Source organism: Sus scrofa, chromosome 7 (genome assembly GCF_054392235.1).
Source record: "Sus scrofa isolate SSC_HxYL_T2T_F1_AM1 chromosome 7, Sscrofa_HxYL_maternal_Yorkshire_Landrace_v2.0, whole genome shotgun sequence".
NCBI classification, from domain to species: domain Eukaryota; kingdom Metazoa; phylum Chordata; class Mammalia; order Artiodactyla; family Suidae; genus Sus; species Sus scrofa.
The window spans coordinates 49,370,407-49,395,210 of NC_139389.1; the positions used below are offsets into that span (position 1 = coordinate 49,370,407).

Genomic DNA, 24,804 nt, shown 5'->3' on the forward strand with positions numbered 1-24,804 from the left:
CTGTAACCTCATGGTTCCTAGTCAGCTTCGTTTCCACTGCGGCACGACGGGAAGTCCAGGACTGACTTTTCCACGTCATGAGTCAAGTCAATTCCCCTCTGTCTGCCCCACCCTTTCCCTCTGACATCCCTCCAATCAATTCCCAGCATTTTCCACTTGAAGTGTATTCTATTTAGGGATGGGGATAAGAACTTGCTCAACAAAACAAGCCCACGTCGGTTTTTACAAGTCTGCAGGCCATGGGGCAGATTGTAAAGTCAGAGGTCAATATTTAGGATGACTGGAATACTGTGGACATGGGGGTGACCTGGGAGCAGCCGGAAGACTGGCTGCCCCTCAGAATTCTCTCCCGTGCACATCCCACCCTTAGACCCATGACTCAGGGTCCAGGGCATCCACGTGGGCCCTGGTGAGATTATGGGCTGTGTTCCCATAATGGACTATGCACTGGAATCCCTGGGGCACCAGTTAACTGCAGATGCCTGGGATCCTGTCCCCTGAAGACTCGGATTCATACGTGTGCACTGAAATTTGGAATGTGTTCCAGGTGGGTTGTATGGTCGTGCAAGTCTGGGAAGTCCTGTTCTCTGGGGTCCAGGGTCAGATCTGGGGTCAGGACTTCTGACCTGATTTCTCCCTCAGCCTGTACAGAGCACAGAGTCACCTTGTCTGGGATGAAGATTAAAAATTTCAAAGTTCCCGTTGCGGCTCAGCGGAAATGCATCTGACAAGCATCCATGAGGAGGCAGGTTTGATCTCCGGCCTCGCTCAGTGGGTTAAGGATCCGGCATTGCCATGAGCTGTGGTGTAGGTCACGGACATGGCTCAGACCTGGAGTTGCTGTGACTGTGGTGCAGGCCGGTGGCTACAGCTCCAATTCAACCCCTAGCCTGGGAAATTCCATATGCCACGGGTGTGGCCCTAAAAAGAGACCAAAAATTTAAAAAAAAAACAAAAAACACACCTCTTCCTTCCTCTAAGGGACCGTGTGAGGATAAAATGAGATAAGAGACTCAAAGATGCTTTCGAAACTGTTCGGACATCTAAGGAACCATTTTTAAGGGAGTCTGGAACATCAGGCTGGGGAAAGGAAAGCAGCCTGGTTAGAGTACCTTCAATATCAGGTGGAAGAAGTTGAACTTGATTTAGCAGGTGGAGGGATGGGTTGACAAGAGAGTACTCCAGGAAGATAAAGCTAATGGCAGCAGTACGGCGCGGACAGAAGCGAGAGGCTGCCGGCAGGATGCTGTCTCAGGGGGTGACCAGAGGACGGAGTGGTAGGAAACAAGGAAATAAATCATTTCTACAATAGAGACTGGTTTGTTGTTCATCAAACCTGCTTTCACTTTTCCTAAAAACACAGCTGAATGAAACTTGGGTTCTGGACTACGGAGAGCGGGTAGAAGTGACCTAGTCACTTCTAGGTGGGGACCATGCAAACTTTCCTTGTGAGCTTCCACCTCTGGGCTTTCCCCAGGGCTGGTCCCCTGCAGAGCCCAGCAGAGAAGCTGGCAGCCCTAGGCAGTGACAGGCCCACACAGCAGAAGGAGCTGGAGGAGAGGAGATTATTCACCAAACCCTGCCCTGAGTGTGGTGTAGACAGGTGATGGGCACACACAGACTAATACAATGCCTTACACCTAAACCAAGGAGTTTATGTTCCTTTCTTTTTCTTTTTTTTTTTTTGCTTTTTAGGACCACACCTGGGGCATATGGAATTTCCCAGGCTAGGGGTCAAATTGGAGCTGCAGCTGCCAGCCTCCACCACAGCCACAGCAATGTGGGATCTGAGCCGCCTCTGCGACCTACACCACACTGGATCCTTAACCCACTGAGCAAGGCCAGGGATTGAACCCGAGTCCTTGTGGACACTAGTCGGGCTTGTTACCACTGAGCCACGATGGGAACTCCCATGTTTCTTCTTTTATTCAACGTTTATAATAATCCTGCCAGACAGATCATATCTCTGAGTACTCCTCTCCCAGGAGAGGTCACGTAACCTTCCCCATGACACATCGGTCTCTCCCAAAAGTCCTGTGGTCAAGCCCTGCCCAGAACTCCTTATCCTCACTGAAAAATCTGAGGCATTTGTGATAAATGACCACAGACATACAGCTCCTTTGGTTTCCAAAGCAAAACAAAAAAAAAAAACAAAAAACAAAAAAAAACACCAAAGACACAGTGGATGCTAGATTATATGATATGACTATAACATGCCACAGAATCCAAATGTGAAAATAAATAAAAGGCAGGGAACGTGCCCCGTCCCCCCAACCCACTCCCCCCACCCCCCCGCTGCCACTGTGTTTGCTGGGGCTCTGCTCAGGGTCAGCTTTGGGAAACAGGAGGCCAGTGAGAGAAGAGGACCCTGGGCCGGGTCAAGAAGTCTATCTGGTGCCATGCCAACCTCCCCAACTGAGTTTTGAAGAGTTAGATCCTGGGACACGGTTTTCACTTTCTCTTCATTCTGGATAACAGGTTCCCACTGGACGCCCCCTCCCTGCCTCCTCACTGCAGAATGACGGCGATAAACAGAAGTGGGAAACAGCACCTTGAGCTTAAGACGTAGCAAACCTCACAGAAGGTGCTGGGGGGCGGAGAGTAAGCAGCACCACACTTCTACAGACCACAACCTGGGGGTGACCCGAGACACACTGTGAAGAACTCCCACTTCCCAACCCCCATCCTCATGCCACAGGGTCGGCACCCCACCTTCAGATAAGGAAGCGCTTCCCTCTCTTTTAAAACCCAACTGCCCCACAAGCAGGAGGTAACACCTACCATCTTCAGCATTTTACTTTTTTATTTTTTATTTTTTTGTCTTTGTGTCTTTTCTAGGGCTACACGCATGGCACATGGAGGTTCTCAGGCTAAGGGTCTAATCAGAGCTGTAGTTGCCGGTCTATACCATAGCCACAGCAACCCCAGATCCGAGCCACGTCTGCGACCTACACCACAGCTCACGGCCATGCCAGCTCCTTAACCCATGGAGCAAAGCCAGGGATCGAACCCGCAACCTCATGGTTCCTATTCGGATTCCTTAACCACTGAGCCACAACAGGAACTCCCTTCGGCATTTTATTTTTTATTTATTTTATTTTATTTTATTTTATTTTAGTCTTTTTGCCATTTCTTGGGCCATTCCCGCTGCATACGGAGATTCCCAGGCTAAGGGTCCAATCAGAGCCATAGACACCAGCCTACGCCAGAGCCACAGCAACGCAGGATCCGAGCCAAGTCTGCGACCTACACCACAGCTCACAGCAACGCTGGATCCTTAACCCACTGAGCAAGGCCAGGGATCGAACCCGCAACCTCATGGTTCCTAGTCGGATTCGTTAACCACTGCGCCATGACAGTAACTCCCCCTTCGGCATTTTAAATAAAAGCCAATGGCTCAGTTCACCTCATGATCCAACCCAAACGTGCATTTCTGTCTGCCGCCTTCCCCACATCCCTTCACAGGCTTTGCCACAGCTCTTTCAGACACTTCCTGACCTTTCCCGCCCTTCCCGGAGCCGTGGTCTGTGCAGTTTCCTTCATCTAGGATGGCCCATCTGTTTCCCACCTCTCTGCTCCTTCATCACCTTTGCAAAATCCTCTTGTCCCCCTTTCCTCTCTCTCAAATGGGCATTTCCTAAAGCACGGCCCTTCTCTCTTTAGCCCTTCTCCCTGCTCCCTCCTCCAGGGAACCCATTCCTTCCAGGGCAGCAAGGGAGCCCGAGTTCAAATCCAAACCCCCTAACCCCCTTGACCTCATTCTTAGCTCTGGTTTATTCCAGCACTCCAATGGCCATCTGTCCTTGACTGGCCTGCCGTCATTTCAAACAGAACAGTTCTGAAACCCGAAGAGTATTCTCCTTACCCACAACTCCCTTCCCCCTGGCTCTGTTTCTACCATAGATCCCTAGGGTTTCCAGGTTAAAAGGAGCCAGAAAGCTCAAGCTCACTGTTTATCTGCACTCAATCCATTTACCCCGTAGACAATAATAGTCAAACCCATCTCTGGCATCACCATCCCAGACCTAGAACCAGTCCTTCCAGAGGTGACCTGACCATGAATCTGAAGGCTGGGCCTCCCTCCTGTGGTTTCACGGGCTCTTCCAAGGCCCATGCTCATTTCGTATCCTCATTGCTCCCCCACAGCACGCTGCTCCTTCTCGCCCAAGCTTTGACTCATGCTTGCCTCTCAACAGGAGCACTGGGGAAGGCTTCTCCCAGCCTCTGCCTAAGGCTCTCCTTAGTCACAAGCACCACAGACACAGGTATTAGAGCAAAGGCCAAAACAGCAGCAGCTCACACATCATCTCACTTCTCTTCCTTCAAAACCATAGAGCCTGCCACCCAAACTGTTAGAGGGTGCATTTCTCTGCTAAGAGGGAGTCAGACCAGACGACTTCTAAGAGGTTTTTCCCAATCAGAAATTCTATGATTTTATGATTGTTGATCCCATCATACAGAAGAGGAAGCTCGGCCTTAAAGACGGTCACACCACCGAGACGTACCAGAGGCAGACCTGGAATCCAGGTTTCTTACTTTGAGGTCATTTCTCTTTTCACCATATTGTGCACCACAGTGTATGAACTGTTCTAACAAAGCAGGGACCAAATCGAGCTCCTACCCTGGGGAGATGCCTCTGATCACTCCCCATGACTTCACAGGGGGGCGAAAACCACTTACCTAACATCAAAACCCCTTCCCACTGCTGTTTTCCTATCTATCTTATTTCCACCTGTGACCCTCCATATACCACTCTCTTCGGCCAACCTTATAGATCTACCGGGCCCTGAACTTCCTCACCCCCAGATGGTAGCTGGACCTGACACCGGTGCCCACTCCTAGCCAGTGAATCCTACTCATTCTTCAAAGCCCAGCTGAGGCCCTATTTGTCCCCAGACCAGACCTCATTGAAGTCACATGGGTCCCTTCATCAGTGCCCCTCAGTTCATTTCCTACCACTCATGTAGCATGATGTTGGCATTTTTATCCTCAGCTGCAAGCCCACAGGCTGCTGGGACCCCATCTCGGGGATCTTCCCTCCCCACTTTCAACTTTCACAGAGCCTGGCACAAAGTTGGTGGCGCTGTGAACATGTTTGTTAGTTGGTTGACTCATGGATGGATTGTGTTCCATCTCCTAACTCCCTACATTCTTTATCTTCCTAATATTTCCTTCGTGTCTAACTTTTAAAATTCCTTGTCACTCGTATGTCATTTTAAAAAAAAAGTTACAAAAGAAGAAAAGCAACTTTCAAAGAAAGGTCAAAAGCATTCCTTTCCTCCCCTTTCTGTTTTAGTGAGGGTCAATCTGGGGTGATTCGTGCTAATAGGCCTATCAGCCTCCTCCATCCTAAGAAATGTATGCTTCCAGTAGGGACTTGACTTTATCTTGCCCTTTGGATCCTCCACCCAGCAGGTTCAACCCCATGGACCCATTGTCTGGGCCAGTGGTTCTCAGGCTTTGATGAAGCCCAAGATTCCCCAGAGGTAGACGCCTGGGATTCACCCCGACCTCCTGAATCTGCATCTCTGGGGACAGGGCTGGGCAAGTCCATATGAAGACGCTTTGCAGTGACTTTTTCATGCCCCGGAAGCTGAGCACCACTGGTCTAGCCATCGCTTATGATGAGCGCTGCAAGGAGTAGAACTCAAAGAACCTTCTTGTGCTAAAAGAGCTAGAGGGGAAGTTCCCATCGCGGGGTGGCGGAAACGAATCTGACTAGGAACCATGAGGTTGTGGGTTCGATCCCTGGCCTCGCTCAGTGGGTTAAGAATCTGGCATTGCCAAGAGCTGTGGTGGAGGTCATAGACGCAGCTCAGATCCTGCGTTGCTGTGGCTGTGGTGTAGGCCAGCAGCTGTAGCTCTGATTCGACTCCTAGCCTGGGAACCTCCATATCCCATGGATTAAAAAGAAAAATAAATAAATAAATACATAAATAGATAAATAAGTAAATAAAAATTTTAAATCACTGCAATTCTCACTTTAAAAAAAAAAAAACAGCTGGAGGGGACTTCTTTCTAGAGGTTAATAGCGCTATTTCTTTTAACCAGAAAGAATGCATGTTAGTTCTGACAGCAGATTATCTATTTTATGTATCCTAAAGCATTTCACATCTCAGACCTAAGAGACCCCCTTAAATAAATATATGAGCTTCCAAAGTAGATTCTCACTCAGGGAGCTGGCAGAGCCACTCCCCCTGTAGTTGAAGCTGACCCCTCAGAATGCCATCAGGGTCAGAACCAAGGTCCCCTGGGTAGAGAGAAGCCTTCTGCATACTCACACCTTCAGGAAACCCTCCTAACCACTTTGCATCTTCACGATTTCTGGTCTTCCAGCCTTGAGGGAAAAGACAACTGAGAGGAGTTCCTGCGGTGGCTCAGCAGCTTAAGAACCCAACTGGGGTCGGGGAGAGTTCCTATCATGGCGCAGTGGTTAACGAATCTGACTAGGAACCATGAGGTTGCAGGTTCAATCCCTGGCCTTGCTCAGTGGGTTAAGGATCCGGCGTTGCCGTGAGCTGTGGTGTAGGTTGCAAGTGAGGCTCCGATCCCGCGTTGCTGTAGCTGTGGCATAGGTCAGCGGTTACAGCTCCAATTAGACCCCTAGCCTGGGAACCTCCATATGCCACAGGAGCAGCCTTAGAAAAGACAAAAAGATCAAAAATAAATTAATAAATAACCCAGCACAGTGTCTGTGAGAAGGCGGGTTCCATCCTTAGCCTCACTCAGTGGATTAAGGAACTGACAATGCTGTGGCTGTGGTGTAGGCAGGCAGCTACAGCTCCTATTTGACCCCTAGCCCAGAAACTTCCATATGCCTCAAATGTGGCTGTCAAAACAAACAAACAAACAAAAAGACACCTGAGGATGTCTCCCAGGTAGTAGTTTTTAAAGGTACCAGATATTTTGAGTCTATTATGTTTTTCCTATAGTCCAGATGGATAAGATATTTAAACATGTGTGTGTGTGTTTTCTAGGAGAGTAACCATGGCTAGGAAAGCTAGAAAGTGAGCAGGTGGGAAAATCTGCATAGAGACCCCAGGGTCCTCTTGGAAGGAAAAGACCTAGACTCCAGAGCCTTCTTTCTCATTGATGGGTCCAAGTTGTATCATCTTCAGATGAGCCTGGAAGGCCCTGCCTGGAACCAGTGTCAAGAAAGGGATGAAGCCCCAGAAGTCACACCCCCACGGAGCTGAAAGGGGAGAGGCCTGTGCAGCACCCCCAGGGGTTCACTGCACCCTGGCCCGGCCCCCCTGAGCTATGTGGGAGCAACTTCAGGAGGAATCAACTTCCTTCGAGCTGGAAGAATCGAACCATTGGTCAGAGGTCTACACCCGGTGGTTCCATTCCTTCAGACTGTGGCCTCAGGGGGGCTTTCTGCTCTTGGAGCAGCAGCCCTGAAGGAGATCCAGAGACAGGTGCACTGTGCTCCCAGGGGGCTGTGTCTCGGCTCCAGCGATGAGGCAGGAGCACACAGGATGGAGTCTCTGACTCTCAGGAGGAACGTGCAACGGCTTAGCATCTCACTACTTGGACTATACCGGGCCTGCGGAGGAAGGTTTTCTTAGACTCCAGCTTCACACACAGCTTATTCAGCACTCACTCCAACTGCAGGAAATAGGTATTGCCATTATCAACACTGCACTGGTAAGAAAGCTTTGGCTCAGAGAAGTCAAGCAGCCTGTCCTAGCTCACACAGCAGGTGATCCCCCATCTGAACTAATGCCACACTCTTCTCTTGCACCTCCCGTCACCACTAATCTGAGCCCAGCGCTGGAATCTCAAAGGGAAGTGAGGATGGAAAGCTCTTGACCTTATCACCTAATTTGATGATTGCTCTGCCCTCGATAGAGAAAGCTACCACACACCCAGAGAAACATCACGAGTTGGCAGGGACACCACTGGCAGTGACCTTTAGCATCGGCAGACACCTTGTCCTCTCTCCCACCACCTGCCAGGGCACCTGGGATGGGGACCAACTTCTGACACCAGCACTCCCAGAGCTGTGGGTAAGGATGCACGTGCTGATGTCGCCGGGCAGATGAATTTGGGTATTGGATTATTGACTGCAGATCAAAACCAGGAGGTCATGGGAAAGAAAAACAGTAGCTTAACAGAATAAAAAGAACTTCAAAACCTGATAAACCTGTGCTTGGGCAAGCGAGCTGCCCCAGGTGACCAGGCAGCTGATGGCTCTGACAGAGAACACCACAAGATTTGATCTCGTCTGTTCTAGAAGTCAGATGACCACACCATGGGTCACCATTGACTTGACTTGTGCTCTGCACCATTGTCAGAGCCATTTGGATCACTCAGTAAATGAAACGACTAGTCATTTCCATCAGACAATCAGCAGGACTCTGTTCTGTTTCCCCCAGGGCTGAATTGATGATTATTTTCTAGACCGACCCCATGCACTGAGTGTTCTGGAGGCCTGAAGATAGGGCTTTATGGTCTGTCAGCATCTGTTAACCGAGCACCGTTTGCTGCAGGCTTGCTCTCGACAGTGTGATCCTGATCATCACGCTGCCCCGAGGCCACTGGAAGTTCTAGACATTCATCAGCACCAGCAAGGCCACCCCGTTCAGCTGTGGCACAGCTGCCTGCCAGCGGACCAGCCCCTGAGGATGACTCAGTGACGCTGGTGGAAAGCACGCTGCCATCATCTGAGGATAGGGGTAAAAATACCGTTCCTGAGTCCCACCCACAGAAACATTGATGTAACTGACCTGGGGAGCAGCCTGGCATCGAGAGTTTCAAAATCTCCCCCAATGATTTGAATATGTAGCCAAAGTTGAGAACCACTGGTTTCTGTTGAAACCCACACCCTTGGCCCCGAGCCTCATTTATTGCAAGTTGGTCTGAGATCTCAGGTTGCTTTGGTAGCTTTCTGCCTCTGGGGTCTAGGGGTGAGACTGGGGGTGGAGGAGTCGATACAGATGGAGGAATATCTTAATCTAACGAGGCAGCGCATCCTGTGTTTGTCTTCCCAAGTCACTTTCTGTTTTGTTTCTATTTCCTTGCTCTTTTTTTGTTCAATAAATCACACTCACTGCCACTATCAACTCTAACCTGTTGTCCTCCCTTTGTGATCATAGTCCCAGCTGCATATGATCTCATTTTAGTCTCAAAATAGCCCTGCAAGTGAGGAAGCAGCCTGGTCGTTGTTCCCTAAGGCAAATCAGGGACCTGCAGATCAGGAAAAGTTCTATCAGCCACAGCGCTCACATCATTACCAAAGTCAATGTGTTCACAGCAATTTGCAGTTGACGAAGGGCTTTCCTCGGTATGTTCCCGTGGCATCCTCACGGCCAGTCTACGGTGACAGTATTTGCATAGCCAGGGTGGCCTGGTGACCTGAACCATCCCAGGGGACACCTGTTGTCCCAGCCTAATTATCGGTAGCACTTCCTTTCTCTCTCGGAAGTGTCTTGGTTTGGACAATAAATGATGTGGGCACCGCATCTGGAATCATCCTCTTGTTTTAAGAGTTGGATGCTGAGACTCCTACAGAGATGCTAAGGAACTTGCTCAGAGTCACTCACTAACTAGAGGCAGAGACAAGACTCGAACCCAGGTCCTCTTATCTCCTCTGCCCCATCTGCATTTGCTGTGGGAAATGAGAATCTGAGCTCAGCTCCTCAAACCTTTCCCATTATAGACGAAGAAATGAACGACGTTGGGGGAGATGATCTCTGAAACATCAGAATGTTCCCTGGAAGGGGAAGACGTGGAGTGCAGAGCTGGGAGGGGCAGGCGCCCGGACAGTGTTCTGTGACTACGTTTGAATGGATTAGTAAGTTGCTAGGAAGTGGCATCTTGGAAGTACTTGAAAGCCTGACTTGGCAAAAGAAGATGCAAGGTCTGATATACAGGTGTTTGGAAGAGTAAGAAATGTAGAGTCTGAACTGCTTAGTTGAGGACTGGATCTGAATGGTATTCACCGCTCTCTCCTTCTAGGCATTCCACCGATGCACCCTAGGCACATGGGTTACTCAACCCATAAAATGGGAGAAGCATCATCCTTAGCGCTGTGGGGGTTACAGGGAGAGCAAACTGCAGCTCCACAAGCGCTCTGACAGCATCACGCCTCATGAGGAGTCCGAGAGCCATGCTTATCTGTTTTCATCATTTTTGTGAGGGAAACAAGGCTTATGGGCCAGGCTGCTGGGGGAACCAATGAGATAAGGTAAATGAGTGGGCTTCTTAAGTCCTAAAACGCCACCTATTATCATTAATATTATTATTATTATTTGCCTTTTAGGGCAGCACCCACGGCATATGGAGGTTCCCAGGCTGGGGGTCCAATCGGAGCTACAGCTGCCAGCCTACACCACAGCCACAGCCACATCAGATCTGAGCCATATCTGCCCCCTACGCCACAGCTCACCGGATCCTTAACCCACTGAGCATGACCAGGGATCAAACCTGCAACCTCATGCTTCCTAGTCGGATTACTTTGTGCTGCACCATGACAGGAACTCCTATTATTATTATTATTATTATTATTATTATTATTATTATTATTATTATCATTATTATTATTATTATTAGCAATAGTAACTGAAAATGATTATCAATGGATGTGGCACAGACTCGCTGGATGATGATGGATCCGTGGATGATGGAGGTTTCAAATGACACACTCAGAGGACAGGCCTGGTTGTGGGTCCCTTCATGGGAGTGTTGAAGGTGACCCCATTACCACACTTACTCAGTGAGGACAGCTTTCCTAGAGACATCCTAGAAACTGACTCGCTGTACCCTGCAGAAACCACCTCTGATCTCTGACACCTTCAACAAGAAGGCTTTTCATCTCACGGGAATCAGCTAAGAGACATGTCAAACTATGGAAACGCCCTGGTCCTCTAAATCAGGACACGACTTCTCCAACACGAACCTGATCACAGCCTGGGAAGTGTCTTTATTCCACAATTCTTTTCAGCCTTTCCTTGTGCCCGTAAACGATAACTACTCACCAGAAGCTCAAAACGTGGAGCCAAAAGAGCTTTCCTATCTGATTGTTTTGTTCCCCCATCAATCTGGTTTTTGCGCTGACCAAGAAGGCCTGCCTGGCTCTCTGGCATTGCTTTCCTTTAGGGAAAAGAACAAATGACAACACAGGTACTTTAGAATCCTTGGGGGGAGGAGGGCATTGGGGGCTGCGGAGTAAGCTTGTTACATAAATGGAGAAAACCTCCAAGCTGCCAACATGAAACTCAGAACTTGCAGGTAGAATGGTCTTCTCACCTAAGAGGGGGGAAAAGGCCTCCCTTGGTTCTAAAAGAGTCAATTTGTGTTTCAAATATCTTGCAGGAACTTGACACTGTGAAACTACCCACTCCCAGGGAATCTGAGAAAGTCCTCAAATAGCTTTCTTCGAGAAGCACAGCAAGCCTCCTTGCTCTATCAAAGCTTTCCCTATTCAGTCACTAGACCTCAGGCCTGGACCCCGAGGGTCAGGGCACCCCTGCTGGGCACTGGGTCCAACCCACCTCAGCCTCAGAGAGGAGGTGACCTCTTTCACTACCAGGATCTGTCAGAGGACCTGGAAACCCTTCCCAGTGGGGTCCCAGAAACCAAATAAGGGCAGCAGAAACCCCCTTTCAGGGGAAAGAAACAGGCTGAGGAAAGTCCATCTCACTGAAAGATAAACGTACTATCCTTGGACAACTTTGAAAAATAAACTCAAAGAATATAAAACTCGGTGAAAAAAAAAAAATTTCGTAGGCTAAGCCAGCTGAGACAGGCCATTTCCCAAGTGTAAGATAAGTCACAATGGATTAATTGGGGGTTTTTTTAGGCGTCAAAAAGTTACCAAAGGCCAAAAGGTGGTTATGGAGGTCATACAAATCTTATACTTTCTGCAAAAATCTGTTTAATTAGCTTGTCGATAAGGTTCTTTGGCCCAAACAAATTTAAAAGAAATATATATTCCCGATCCCTAAGGAATTTATATGCCTTTTAAATTCCGCCAGGACGCCCCTGACAGGCACCAAGCTCTCCTCCCTGCTCAGTTACCTGTATATTTCCAGGGAAATTGCATTAAAGTTTGGGGGTTTTTTCCCCCTTGGTGAAAGGTCTCAGCGCCCAGGCAAACTGCTGCTTCCCCTCCCCCAAGTCCTGGCGACGCTGCACCGCCCCCGCCCGGGAGGCAACTCTCCGGCCACCTGCTCAGGTTTCCCCCTGCTTCTGCAGTGCCAGCACCGAGGACCTATCATATGTTTCTTTCTCATTACGCTCGAGGACCTGGACCTGGAAACGCTGCCTTGGCCTCCATCCTTCCTCCCACAGGTTGCAAAGAAAATGCAGCAGCTTTTGACGTTAGAGTCTTTTTGCCCAGGGAGCCGGGCGACTTAATTTAATTTCTTCACTGTGCCTCCCGGTCTGCCTCAGGTTACCCTTAGCGTTTCCTGACACTACCCTGCAGAAGCATGATTATGACAACAATAACAATGCCGGCAAGTGGAGTGTTTGTTTTCTGCTTCGCAGGTCTCAGAGCAAGAAAACATCTCTGTTTCCTTTTGCTTTTCTTTTAATAGCTCTGATTAAAACTGAAAAGGGGGATTTTTTTTTTAAATGGTATCTTTGCCTTGTCAAAGATAATTTTATTAGTAACGCTTTCTTTTCGCCCTCTTCCTTTTCCTCATCCTCCAATTTTAGAAGAAAGCTTCAGGTGTCCAGCCAGGCTCCTGCCATCTCCCTACACCTGCAGATGCCTTGCAGGACAAGCCAAAATCGCACCAGGGCAGGGTGACCGCGGGTCCTGCAGCGGGTTTGACAAACTGCCGGCTGACTCTCGAAGAAGATAGCCACCTGCGAGATTGCACCTGACTCCATCCCGCCCGGGAGCCCCGCAGCAAAGCTCTGGTTTGCAGAGAGGCCACCCAGGGGACCTCCAGGGCTGGCTTGCGCTCCCTGGGGAAGGTCGGGCGTCCCAGCTCTCTGGGCGCCTGGGCACGTGAGCCGCGAGCCGGGCTGGAGGCGCAGCAGGTGAGGCGGCGCCCGGACGCCGACCTACCTTCACGAAGAGCTCGATCTCGGGGTCCCTGTCGTCCCCGTTAGCCGTCGCCGCGTCCGTCATGCCGTCGGTGCCCGGGGCCAGCGTCCCGGGCCGGGGAGGCGCCACCTCTGCGGCGCCCGGGCCAGCGCTCCTGCTCCTGTCGCTGTTGCTGCGGCTGCCCCGCGGGGCCCCCTGAGGAGTCACGTTTATTTATCTAGTTTCTTTAATCTATTTTTCCAGCCGGGGAGAGCAGTGCCCGAGAGATCGGTGTCCTGGCGAGCACACGGAAAGGAGAGAAGCCAGGCGGGGACAGAGGACCGGGGGAAAGGTGGGCTTAGGGATGGGCAGCAGGTCCTGCGAGCAACAAGTGCCGCGCGCTGGGAGGTGTCACAGGATCCGCGCCCGGCAGTGATCCCGCGGTCGCAGCTTGCGCCCAAAATAGCTGGCGCCGCAGGGCGGGGTCAGCCGGGGCGGGCGGGCGGGAGGGGCTCCCCGGGAGCGCAGCCCCCGCCCCGCACCCACGCCCCGCTGGGAAGGCGCGGACCCGACCCGCGGCACTGCAGCCGGGGCGGGAGGACGTTCTGGGAAAGGTAAAGTGGAGAGGGAGTGGGGAGGGGAGTTGGAGGTGAGGGTGAGTGTAGGGAAGAGAAGAGAGATGGCCCTAAGCCTTACGTTTCATTAATGAAGCATCAGCTCCTCCAAGTTAGTCTCCTACCAATGTTACCCACTCGGAAAGACCCTTCCTGCCTTGGCGATGCTCAGGGTGCGGAGAGGCTGTGGGGAGCCGGGACGCAACGGGAGGACCCTGAAACAGGTGCATTTGCCATCCTCGTGCTGGGCAAATAGAGTAGGGCTGGGGGGAAGGGGAAGCAGAGACAGCAGGGGTGGTATAGACAGGTGGTGCGCAGCCAGGTCAGGCGCAGCCTGAGCCAAGATCCGTGCCCTTTAACCTACTGGGCTGTTCCCCGCCCCGCCTCGCCCTTCTTTCATTTCGTCTTTTCTTTTGCTTTCTCTTCTCTTCTTGCTTTTCTCATTTCTGGTTTTGTTCATTTGTTTGTTTCTTAATGAAGTATAATATGCATATGGAAAAACACACATATTGTAAATGTATAGTTCAGTAAAATTTTGCAATCTGAACCCATCCACGAAACCAGCCCCAGATGAAGAAGTAAAATGTTAGCTACATCCCTAAAGTTCCTAGTTCTAGTCCCCCTCTGCTGCTCTCATCCACCTGGGTTTACTATTATCCTGACTTGTAACAGCACATAGCTTGTACCTGGACTCTTACAATAAACACGGTCTATTGGTGTCTGGCTTCCTTTGCTCACCATTAGGGTGTGAGATTCATCTATTCTGCTGTGCATAGTTGGAAACCATCCATTTTTATTGCCACCATTTATTTATCCATTCTTCTGTTGATGGACATTTGCATAGTTTCCGGTTAATGATTACCATGGGGTTACTATGATTCTATCTATCAAACATTCTTTCACAATATGTGGACACTTTTCTGTTGGCTATATGCTCAGGAGAAGAATTGCTTGGTTCTAGCGTGTAAGAATGTTCCTCTTGAGTAAACACTGCCAAGTGGTTTTCCAAAGTGGCTGTTCCAACTTAAACAACAGGTGCTAAGTCTTTTGCATCTGGAATCTGGGCAACTTCTATTTGTGTTCTTTGTCTTCTCTTTAGCTGATCCCGTCTGTGCTCTGTCTTGCCTTGTTTATAAATATTTACCTGTTCCACAGCTTTCTAAGAAAAATTAATCACTTAATAGTAAAAGTAAGTCATTGTACTCATTAGGTACCAGGCAAAATGCTAAGCACTCTATATGTCAACTTATTTAATCTTTACAGATAGTGTTATTATCTCAGTTTTACAAGTGGGGAAACTGAGGCATAGAGTATTTAAGTAACTTTCCCCTAGTCATTCAGGTAGGAGATGATGGAATAGGATTTGAACCCAGCTCTCAACTACTCTCCTAACTGCCGCTCCCAACCTTAGTGCCCACTGGGAAAATCACTTTGGGGAAGCAAAGACGTTGCTCTGGTCTTAATGGAGATTGACATCTATTTGGGGAGAATAGTCCCGTGAAAGGAAAACTAAGGCTGCCACGTGAACTGGGCTGATGGAAGGGCGACATAATTCAGCATAGAGAGAGATTATTTGTCACAATCAGAGGGGCCAGAGAGGAAGGCCTCATAGAGCAGAAGGAACTACAGCTGAACTTTCCTGAACGTTCAGGCATCTGCTAGGCAGGGAAGATGGGAAGATACCCTGACCACCCTTTATGGCAGGCTATTTCCCCGTCAACTCCAAGTGCAAATGTCTCCTCCTCACGGAAGAAAACAGTCACCAAGCCCAAATGGCAGCCCTCGTGGTACACGATAGCTTCATCAAGGTGAGGTTTAATTGCTCTTCTCCTCCTAGGTTTCAGGCTTACATCATCAAAGCCTTTAGAGAAACAGTCACCTTCACAGCTGTGCATTCCTAGCCAATGACTGCATACTCTGGGAAGGACAAGGTTAAAGAAAGAGACTGTCACCTTCACTGCATGCCGCACAGGCGCATCACTTTCCTGCTTTGGACTGTGGACAGTATTTGCAATAGCCATGTGAAAAAGGTAAATGAAATGACATGCTAAAATGCCTTTGAGGGTTTGGGGTTTTTTTTTAAATGGAAGATGCTTTACACATGTGATTATTTTCTTGGCTATGAGCTAAACACTGTGTGATATGACCTCTACTTTGCTTAATCTCAAACCTAGCAGAGTTGGCTTTCATTTCATCTGCTCCAGTTATCTACCACGTACTGAAAAATGGTACATTTCTCTTTTCATTTATAGATACTACCTCCTATTTGGACATCCCTAGCCAATCGTTTTGATATTATAAAATGTCATGTCATTTTGAAAAAAAAAAAAATTCTGCTTTGGTCATAAAATACTTCCATGCATATTTCTAGTTTTTAATTCCACATTCTGCTTTAGTTCAGATAAAAAGACTTCATTTTGGACTCTTTCATATCAATTCTTAATTGGTTAAGTCAATTCTAGCTTTCTTCAGGGGAAGAAAAACACATCCATGATCATGTAGACTGTACTTCTAATAATTAAAGTTTTATAAACTTTGTGCAAGTTTTGGATAAATCTTTATCAAGGAAGCACCTCAAAAACATATTAGATGCCTACTTTGGCAGCCCACATACTAAAATTGGTACACCACAGAGAAGATGAGGATGGCCTCAGTGGAAGGACAGCATGCAAATCTGTGTAATACCCATATTTTTGTATGATTTTTGAAATAAAAACTATAACATATCTGATGGTGTTTTCAGTATATTCAGATTCAATGATATGACATAAAGGGTGAAGGTAAGAGAATTTACATAGCTGTAATGTTTCTATACTTCACTTTAAGTGGCCAGCTGAACTCTAAGCAGATTGAGAAAAGTTATGTATATGGTAACCACTCCTAAAACACAGCTATAAAAGTTATTCAAAGAGATATAGTTAAAAAAACAAAAACAAAAACAAAAAACCAATAGATGACTTAAAATGTAATGGCAAGAAATATTCCAATAATCTAAAAGGGGGGAAAGAGAGCAAACAAAAAAATGAATAATAAAATGGCACACCTAAATCCAACTATTTCAGTACTTACACTAAATATAAATGGTCTAAACACATCAGTCTCCAAAGATGGGGATTGTTGCATTGGATGAAAACAAACCAACCAACTAACCAAGACCCAACTATATGCTGTTACAGAATCTCACTTCAAACATAATGATATAGAAAAAACTAAAAATACGGGGGAAAAATACCATGCAAATGCCAATCAAAAGAAAGTTAGTCACTATATTAACACCAAACATAATAGACTTCACAAAAAGGAAATCATCATGGATAAAGAGAGATAGTAATAATGATAAAAGAGTCAACTCATCAAAAGCTATAATAGAGTTCCCGTCGTGGCGCAGTGGTTAACGAATCCGACTAGGAACCATGAAGTTGCGGGTTCGGTCCCTGCCCTTGCTCAGTGGGTTAACGATCCGGTGTTGCCGTGAGCTGTGGTGTAGGTTGCAGACGCGGCTCGGATCCCGCGTTGCTGTGGCTCTGGCGTAGGCTGGTGGCTACAGCTCCGATTCAACCCCTAGCCTGGGAACCTCCATATGCCGCGGGAGCGGCCCAAGAATTAGCAACAACAAAAATCTCAAAAAAAAAACCAAAAAAAAACAAAAACAAAACAAACAAAAAAAAGCTATAAAAACCTTAAAAGTGTATGTACCTACTAACAGAGATTCAACATAAAGTGAAACTCATAGAACTGAAAGAAGAAAAAGACAAATATGCAATTACAATTGGAGGCTACAACACCCTTCTGTTATCAAATGATAGCACAAGTAGACCAAAAATTGGCAAGAATTTAGAAGACATAAATAACACTATCAAATGATTTGACCTAATAAGCATTTATACAATATCTCACCCAAACAACAGAATAGACACAATTTGCAAGTACACATGGAACATTCACAAAAATAGACCATATTCTGAGTTACAAAATGAATCTTATTTTTTTTAAAAAATGAAATCACACAACATATATTCTCTGACCATAATAGAACCAATTAGACCAATAACAAAGATATATGGAAACCCCCTAAATATTTAGAAACTAAGTAATTTAAAAGAAATGCCTTGGCTAATGAGAAAGCCTCAAGGATAATTAGAAACTATTTTGAACTAAAGATAATGAATATAGAACATATCAAAATTTGTGGGATGCAGCTAATGCAGTACCTAGAAAGAAATTTGTATGTGAAGTTTTCTTTTTAGAAAAGAAAAAAGGTCTCAAATCAATCATCCAAGCTTCTACCTTAAAAGGTTAGAAAAAGAATAGTGTGCTAAACACAAAGCAAGAAGAAGGAGTAAAATATAAACATAAGAATAGAAATTAATGAAATAGAAAAAAGATAAAACAATGGAGTAAAACCAATGAAATCATGAGCTGGTTCTCATAAAAGAGCAATAAAATCAATAAACTTCTAACTGTATTTGCAAGAGAAAAAGAATACATATATATGAATATATATATGTATATGAATATATATATATCATTATGGAACAAGGATAAGGGAGATCTTCCCAAAATGTTCACCTTACCCAGTACCAGAATATGCCATTTGTTCCAAGCTCCAGTTTTTTATGTACCTAATGATATTTAGTTGAAGTCACTCATTCTGCCTAAAGCAGCTATTTCTATAGGAATCAGGTCATTCCACTTTGCATTTTCTGCAGAGGATCTCTTGGACAATCCCAAGGGCTTCAGGTTCAAGCTGAGGGGACACAGATTTTGATGACAGCTGCAGAAGTAGCAGTCACATTGTGTCTCTGAGGGAGGACCAAGTGAGTGTAGACAAAAGGAGATGAGTCCCTCCACCCTCGTGAGGTCACAGGTTGGGCTGGGAGGAGGACGGGGTGGGTTGCTAGTGCCATTCCTTTATAAACCCATGTGCTGTTGGGTGTGCCCAACATTGCCGGTGATCTTTGTCCTCACAGCGGGCTGCCCACTTGTGCTCAGCAAAGGGAGAGGCCAGCGAGTGGGCTGGACTGAAGCCAAGAGTCCTTGTCGACAACCATCACTCGTCCCACTGACTCACTCTTTGCTCATTCCTTCCACTTATGTTCTGGGGTGCCACACTCTTTCTAGAACCCTCTAAGAACAGGCAGCATGCATATCACCTGATGACAATGAGCTGTCTTAGCTCTTGCATTATTCCTTCATGGGTTGGGTCGTGGCTTTCCCACAAGAGCAAAAGCTCCCAGAGGACAGGAATGGAGTTTTGTGTCCCTTTTGCGCGACACACAGAACATAACGGCCCCCAGGTATAAACTTGTAAACACACTGATAAGATGCCTAGTACCCTGCCCTTGCTCATTAAATAGTGGTTGATGGAATCAGTTAATGACTAACTGGCACCTCACAGCCTCCTCCTCCACTTGGAATTCTGAGCTCGTATCACTCCAAGGCTGACACTGGTGAGGTGGACTTTACAATGTGGACTTTTCATAAGTATTCTAATTTCGAACTGAAACACAGGGGAGGGTTATGTAACAATAATAACCGTTCACATTTACTAAGAGGCCACCATGTGTGGGAACCCAGACTCCCTTATTAGCTAGTTTCATCTTCGTAATAAACCCAAGGCAGGTGCTATTAGTTTCATTTCACAAAGGAGGAAGCAAAGACTTAAAAAGGTTAAGTAACTTGTCCAAGGTCACATAGATAATTATAAACAACACAGCTGGGTACTCTGACCCAGGTCTCCCCATTGTTAAAGCTTATCTCCTTAACCACCGTGATTTACTGTGTATGTGAAATATGATGTGGTTGGATGAGGTTGGAATGCTGATAGAGATTTGCTTATTGAATTGGTGGGATCAGAGACTAGCTGGTCTTAGAAAAAGAATGACTGGACTTGGAGATTCTGGACCCGTCCCTCACTCTGCTGAAAGAGACACCCAGAGGTGAGCTGAAAAAAGAAACAGGGACCCAGAAGTGGCACGCAAATTTTTTTTTAAAATACCCAGCTCCTAGCAAACAGGAACATATGAACTGTTGTTGCTCTTAATAGACATATGATATCAATTAAAATAAATAAATAAAATAAAATACCCAGCTCCTAGAGAAAGGAAAACCATAGGAGACAAAAGGTAGAATAAAAAGGATCTAAGGCCGTGTTCTGTTGCATCATCGTGCACTTTGGGCAGGGTTTACTGCTCAGAGGACTGTCCTCACTTGACGGCCAAGTTCACACTTTGGTCACAGCAACATCACATAAAAATGTAACTATTGGGAGTTTCTGGTTGGTCTAATGGTTAGGACTCAGCACTTTCATAGGTGCAGCCTGGGTTCAGTCTCTGGTCTGGGAGATCAAGCTGCTGCAGACCACAGCCAAAAACAAAACAAAAGGAAACAAAACCAACTATTACACAAATTTTTAAAAACCTTGGTCAGGGTCCAAGACAAATACATGTAACAAAATTCCAAAACAACTGTTGACTCATGCTACTCGTATCCATATATCTGATTTTATTTGGGCCAACAAGTTCATTTTGCCAACTGACCAGAGACAGCATTTATTTATTTATTTACTTACTTATTTATTGTTCTTTTGGGGGCTGCACCTGCAGCATAGGGAAGTTCCCAGGCTAGGAGTCGAATCAGAGCTACAGCTGCTGGCCTACACCACAGCTATAGCAACACTGGATCCAAATTGCACCATGACCTATGCCTCAGCTTGCAGCAATGCTGGATCCTTAACCCACTGAGCAAGGCCAAGGATCAAATGCACATCTTCATGGATACTAGTCGGGTTCTTGGCCCATTGAGCCACAATGGGAACTCCCAGAGACAGCCTTTAATAACTCAAGAAAGAGAATGCTGTTAAAGATGACCAGAGATGGGGAAGAAGCAAGGTGAGGGACATAGGAGACAGGAAGTCAGCATCTCTACAAGTGAAAGCAGAATGCAGAATGTTTTGAGGGAAGTGGGCAAATGCCATGATCAAACAGATTGAAGTTCTGAAAGGAAAGTAAAGGGTTTTATAATGATTGACAACTAGAATCCATTCACGATTTTCCTTAAGATTCTGTACCTCCTCCACTGACAGCCTATTAGGTCCAAGTGGAGCTACAACAGTGGACAGGTGACTTGTGTTGGCCAATGGGAGCCTCCTGAGCTCAGTGATTGGTTCAAAGTGGACATGTGATGGCATTCCTATCCTGGTGCAGCAGAAACCACTCTGACTAAGAACCATGAGGTTGAGGGTTTGATCCATGGCCTTCTCAGTGGATTAAGGATCTGGTGTTGCTGTGAGCTGTGGTTAGTAGGTTCTAGATGTGGCTCGGATCCTGTGTTGCTGTGGCTCTGGCATAGGCCGGCAGCTACAGCTCTGATTAGACTCCCAGCCTGGGAACCTCCATATGCAGTAGGCGTGGCCCTAAAAGACAAAAGACAAAAAAAAATGGACGCACGATCAATTTGGATGGAATAAGAATCAATTCTGGGACTTTCGTCAGAAATGTATTTAAGAGACTATTTTTCCTTCTGGCTGGATTTGCAGAGGAACAATGATATGATCTTGGAGTGGCTTGTACTATCTGTTGTCACTAGGATGGAGTCTCCCTGAGAGTAAAGTCAACAGAGAAAACCAAAGGCCAAGAGATGGAGAGAGGAAGACCACATTCTGATGTATTGTTTGAAGGAGTGGATATCTTTTTGCCTAAAATTCCCTGACCTGATGGTCAGTAAAAATCCTTTTTTGGCTCAGATCATCTTCAGTTGGGATTTCTGATGTTTGCAACAAGAGATTTGTACCCACATCAGTTAGAACCTGCATAAAATAAAGAGGGCCATGGGCAAGGGATGGTCCTTATGATAGAACAAAGATCTCTAACACATCATTGTAAATCGACTATCTTCCCATATAATAGGAGTTCCCGTCGTGGCTCAGCAGAAACACATCTGACTAGGATCCATGAGGATGCAGGTTTGACCCCTGGCCTCATTCAGTGGGTTAAGGATCCGGCATTGCCATGAGCTGTGGTGTAGGTCGCAGACAGGGCCTGGATCTGGCATTGCTGTGGCTGTGATGTAGGCCAGTGGCTACAGCTCTGATTCCACCCCTATCCTGGGAACCTCCATATGCAGTGGGTACAGCCCTCGAAAGACAAAAAGACAAAAAAAAATGAATAAAGTAAAACATTAAATTTGATTTTTTTAAAAAGAAAAGAGATCGTAACACAATGATGCACTTTTAAAAAGAAGCCCCATCTTGAGATGAACAAAACTTATTATTTTTAAAATGTTAGCCCTCATCAAACCACTATAACTCTTCTCAGGCTCATGAGCTGAAACACAGGATGAAGATAAAAATATGTTCAGACATTGACAGAGTTGCCGAGAAAGGTCCTGTGTGTGGATTTAAGCAGATCATAGATAGCTACAGAATAAAATGATGAAGTTATAAAATAATGTCTCCACGGAGAGAATGTTTTATAATACAGTGGAAAGAGCACTGGCCTTATATCCAGAAGTTCCAAATTAAAGACTTGGTTCCTGCCACTTCCTAGCCTTGTAACCTGCTCATCCAACCCCTCTAAGCCTCAGTTTCTTTATCGGCAAAATAGGGATAACTGCACTTTGCCTGAAGTTTATGTAAAGTTTAAATAATACTATTTATGATTACATATGACACAGCAAACATATTAACCGACCCATAAACAAAGGATAAAGAGCTCTTTTGCCCAAAATGCATATAAAGCAGCACTGCATTTCACAGGCAGTTTCTCACTTAATCCCTCACTGGAGCCCTACCTACGAGGTAGCATCTATCGTTACTCTCTTTGCAGATGAGGAAGGTAACACACAGGTTAGTCAGTAAGCACAGCTGATCAGAAAGCTCTAGACCTGGGGTTTGAATCCAGGTCTGTTTGACTCCCAAGTGTCTCTTTTTAATGACCTCAATAAATAAGTCCTGGTTAGTATTATTTCATTATTAATGTGCATTTCTTTTGGCCACACCCTCAGCACGTGGAAGTTCCCAGGCCAGGAATAAAACTCACGCCACAGTTGCAGCAACGCTGGATTCTTAACTCGCCGCACCACAAGGGAACTTCCAAACTACTGATGTACTTGAGAGTTCGCATCATGGCTCAGCGGTAACGAACCTGACTTGTATCCATGAGGACGTGGGTTTGATTCCTGGCACCACTCAGTGGGTTAAAGGATTCAGCGCTGCCATCAGCTGTGATGTAGGCTGCAGATGTGGCTTGTATCACGCGTTGCAGGGGCTGTGGTGTAGGCCGGCAGCTGCAGCTCAGATTCCACCCCTAGCCTGGGAACTTCCCTAAGCCGTGGGTGCAGTCCTAAAAAGTTAAAATGAAAATAAATAAATAAAAATCTTCAATATATTCAAATGCGTGGAAAAGTGAGAGAGAGAGAGAGAATGAAAAGGCCCAGTTTGGAAGTGAAGGCTGAAGATCAGCTACTGGAACATTCAAAAAGAAATGCTCCCAGGTAAAGAATGGAACTCAGACCCTGTCATTCCCCCAACCTCATTCTGTCGCCTGCATCCTTCAGCCAATGATCTCCTTGTCATCATATCACCTCTCTTTAAGCTACACAAGGAATTATTTCCTGAAAGGCATAGTATATTATTGAGAAAATGACAAATTACTTCTTGGAAATGGGCAGAATTATTCTAACTAAATTACTATATTTTTAAAATAATCTACCCTAAAAGTGAGGGCTACAATACAAGTGTGTTCCTCTCCTAGAAATCTAGGTACATATCTCTATTTGAGTCTTTTCCTTCTTTCTCTATACTTTCTTGTACAGCTCTCTCTTTCTCTACTTTAAGAACTCAGAGAAGGGAGGGCCCATTATTGTGGCTCAGTGGTGAACCCAACTAGTATCTACGAGGATGTGGGTTCGATCCCTGGCCTCACTCACTGGGTTAAAGGATTCAGCGTTGCCCTCAGCTGTGGTGTAGGTTGCAGGCACAGCTCAGATTCTGTGTGGCTGTGGCTGTGATGTAGACCGGCAGCTCCAGCTCCCATTCAACCTCTAGCCTGGGAACTTCCACATGCTGTGGGTGCTACCCTAAAAAGAAAAAAAGAAAAATAAAAAAAAAGAACTCTGAGAAATAGAACATAGCATTTCTGTACATTGTTACCTAGTCATAAAATCTACAGTGGCCATCGTGCTCCTCTAGGCAGATACAGAAGAAATGTATTTCTGCAGCACAGCACTAAGGGGTTCTCTTTCATCTACATTCAGGAGGAAGATTTGATTCTATTTTTGTCATCTATCTTCCCCCAACTGTACAATCCTTTACAACCTGCCAGGAAGGTTAACCCTACTCACACAAAGCTTGGACAGAAAGAAATCAGAGGGTAACACCTTGAATTGTTTCAATTTCCTTCGTCCAGGGAGAAGGATACTTCAAGTATCTCATTTCGGTTGCATTCCGCAAACAGGTCTCAGTTGCCTGTTCTGTACCCAGCACTGCGTTCAGGGCTGGGGATAAATTGATGAATAAGACCCAGCCCTTCTTCCAAGGAGCTCCCAGTGCCTAAAACAAGCAAGGGGTGCTGAGTAGATATACGAATGTGTTTTAGGAACATGGAATATGAAATACATCTGAAGAGTATTGAGAAAAGATGCTCCTTGACGACATTTTTGTAACCAGTACTTGGATCCACTCCAGCTGCCTCACAAATGAGTCCTTTTCTACTGAGGTCTCTTCTACATCCATGGCCAGAGTTTATCATTTTCACATTCATTCATCTACAGACTATCTCTCAAACCCTGAACACTCTTGGAAACACTGGGTTTGCCTTGGGAAATAAAACAGTTGTGCATATAACCCTTACCTTGGGGGGGTCTTGCAATTCATTGTGGGAGATTGAACAAACAGGTAAACAAATAATGGATGTATCATTATAATATGTAATAAATATTATCGGGGAATCTGGGTTGCAAATAGTAAAGAATCACAGTGGGGAATGAGGAAACCTCCTTGGTAGGGTGTCTTTCCGAGGAGGTGACATTGAAGCACAGATCTGAATGGAAAAAAAAAAAAAAGTGGCCAATCATTTGAAGACAGGGGGAAAAAGAGAAAGGAACAGCATGTGCAAGGGCCCTGAGGCAGATAGAACCAAGCGTTTATGTTGAGGAGCTGAAAGTCTAGCTTGAACTCCTCCATGGTATCCCTGTGGGAATCTTCATTATGGG

At 46.3% G+C, this 24,804-nt stretch overlaps 1 protein-coding gene, 1 long non-coding RNA gene and 1 other non-coding gene across 5 annotated transcripts in view; 2 read left to right on the forward strand and 1 right to left on the reverse strand.

Annotated features, from left to right (window-relative positions):
- The window catches only part of CLIC5 (chloride intracellular channel 5), a 125,013-nt gene extending 111,571 nt beyond the window's left edge, over window positions 1-13,442 (reverse strand). For 2 of the 3 annotated variants that reach the window (XR_014808939.1, XR_014808940.1), the window contains exon 1: window positions 13,022-13,413. Coding sequence is in view for 1 of the 3 variants with exons in the window: in NM_001198923.3 (NP_001185852.2) it covers window positions 13,022-13,084 (63 nt within the window). In the remaining 2 variants the exon portion in view is untranslated. 3 annotated transcript variants of the gene reach the window in all.
- A 236-nt stretch (window positions 13,443-13,678) lies between these two features.
- On the forward strand, window positions 13,679-16,319 carry LOC110261532 (uncharacterized). Its single transcript, XR_002345747.2, has 3 exons — window positions 13,679-13,817; window positions 15,431-15,623; window positions 15,846-16,319. It is a non-coding gene; the product is annotated as an uncharacterized LOC110261532 (long non-coding RNA).
- On the forward strand, window positions 16,184-16,288 carry LOC146401564 (U6 spliceosomal RNA). Its single transcript, XR_014811543.1, has one exon. It is a non-coding gene; the product is annotated as a U6 spliceosomal RNA (small nuclear RNA).
- Window positions 16,320-24,804: the final 8,485 nt, after the last annotated feature.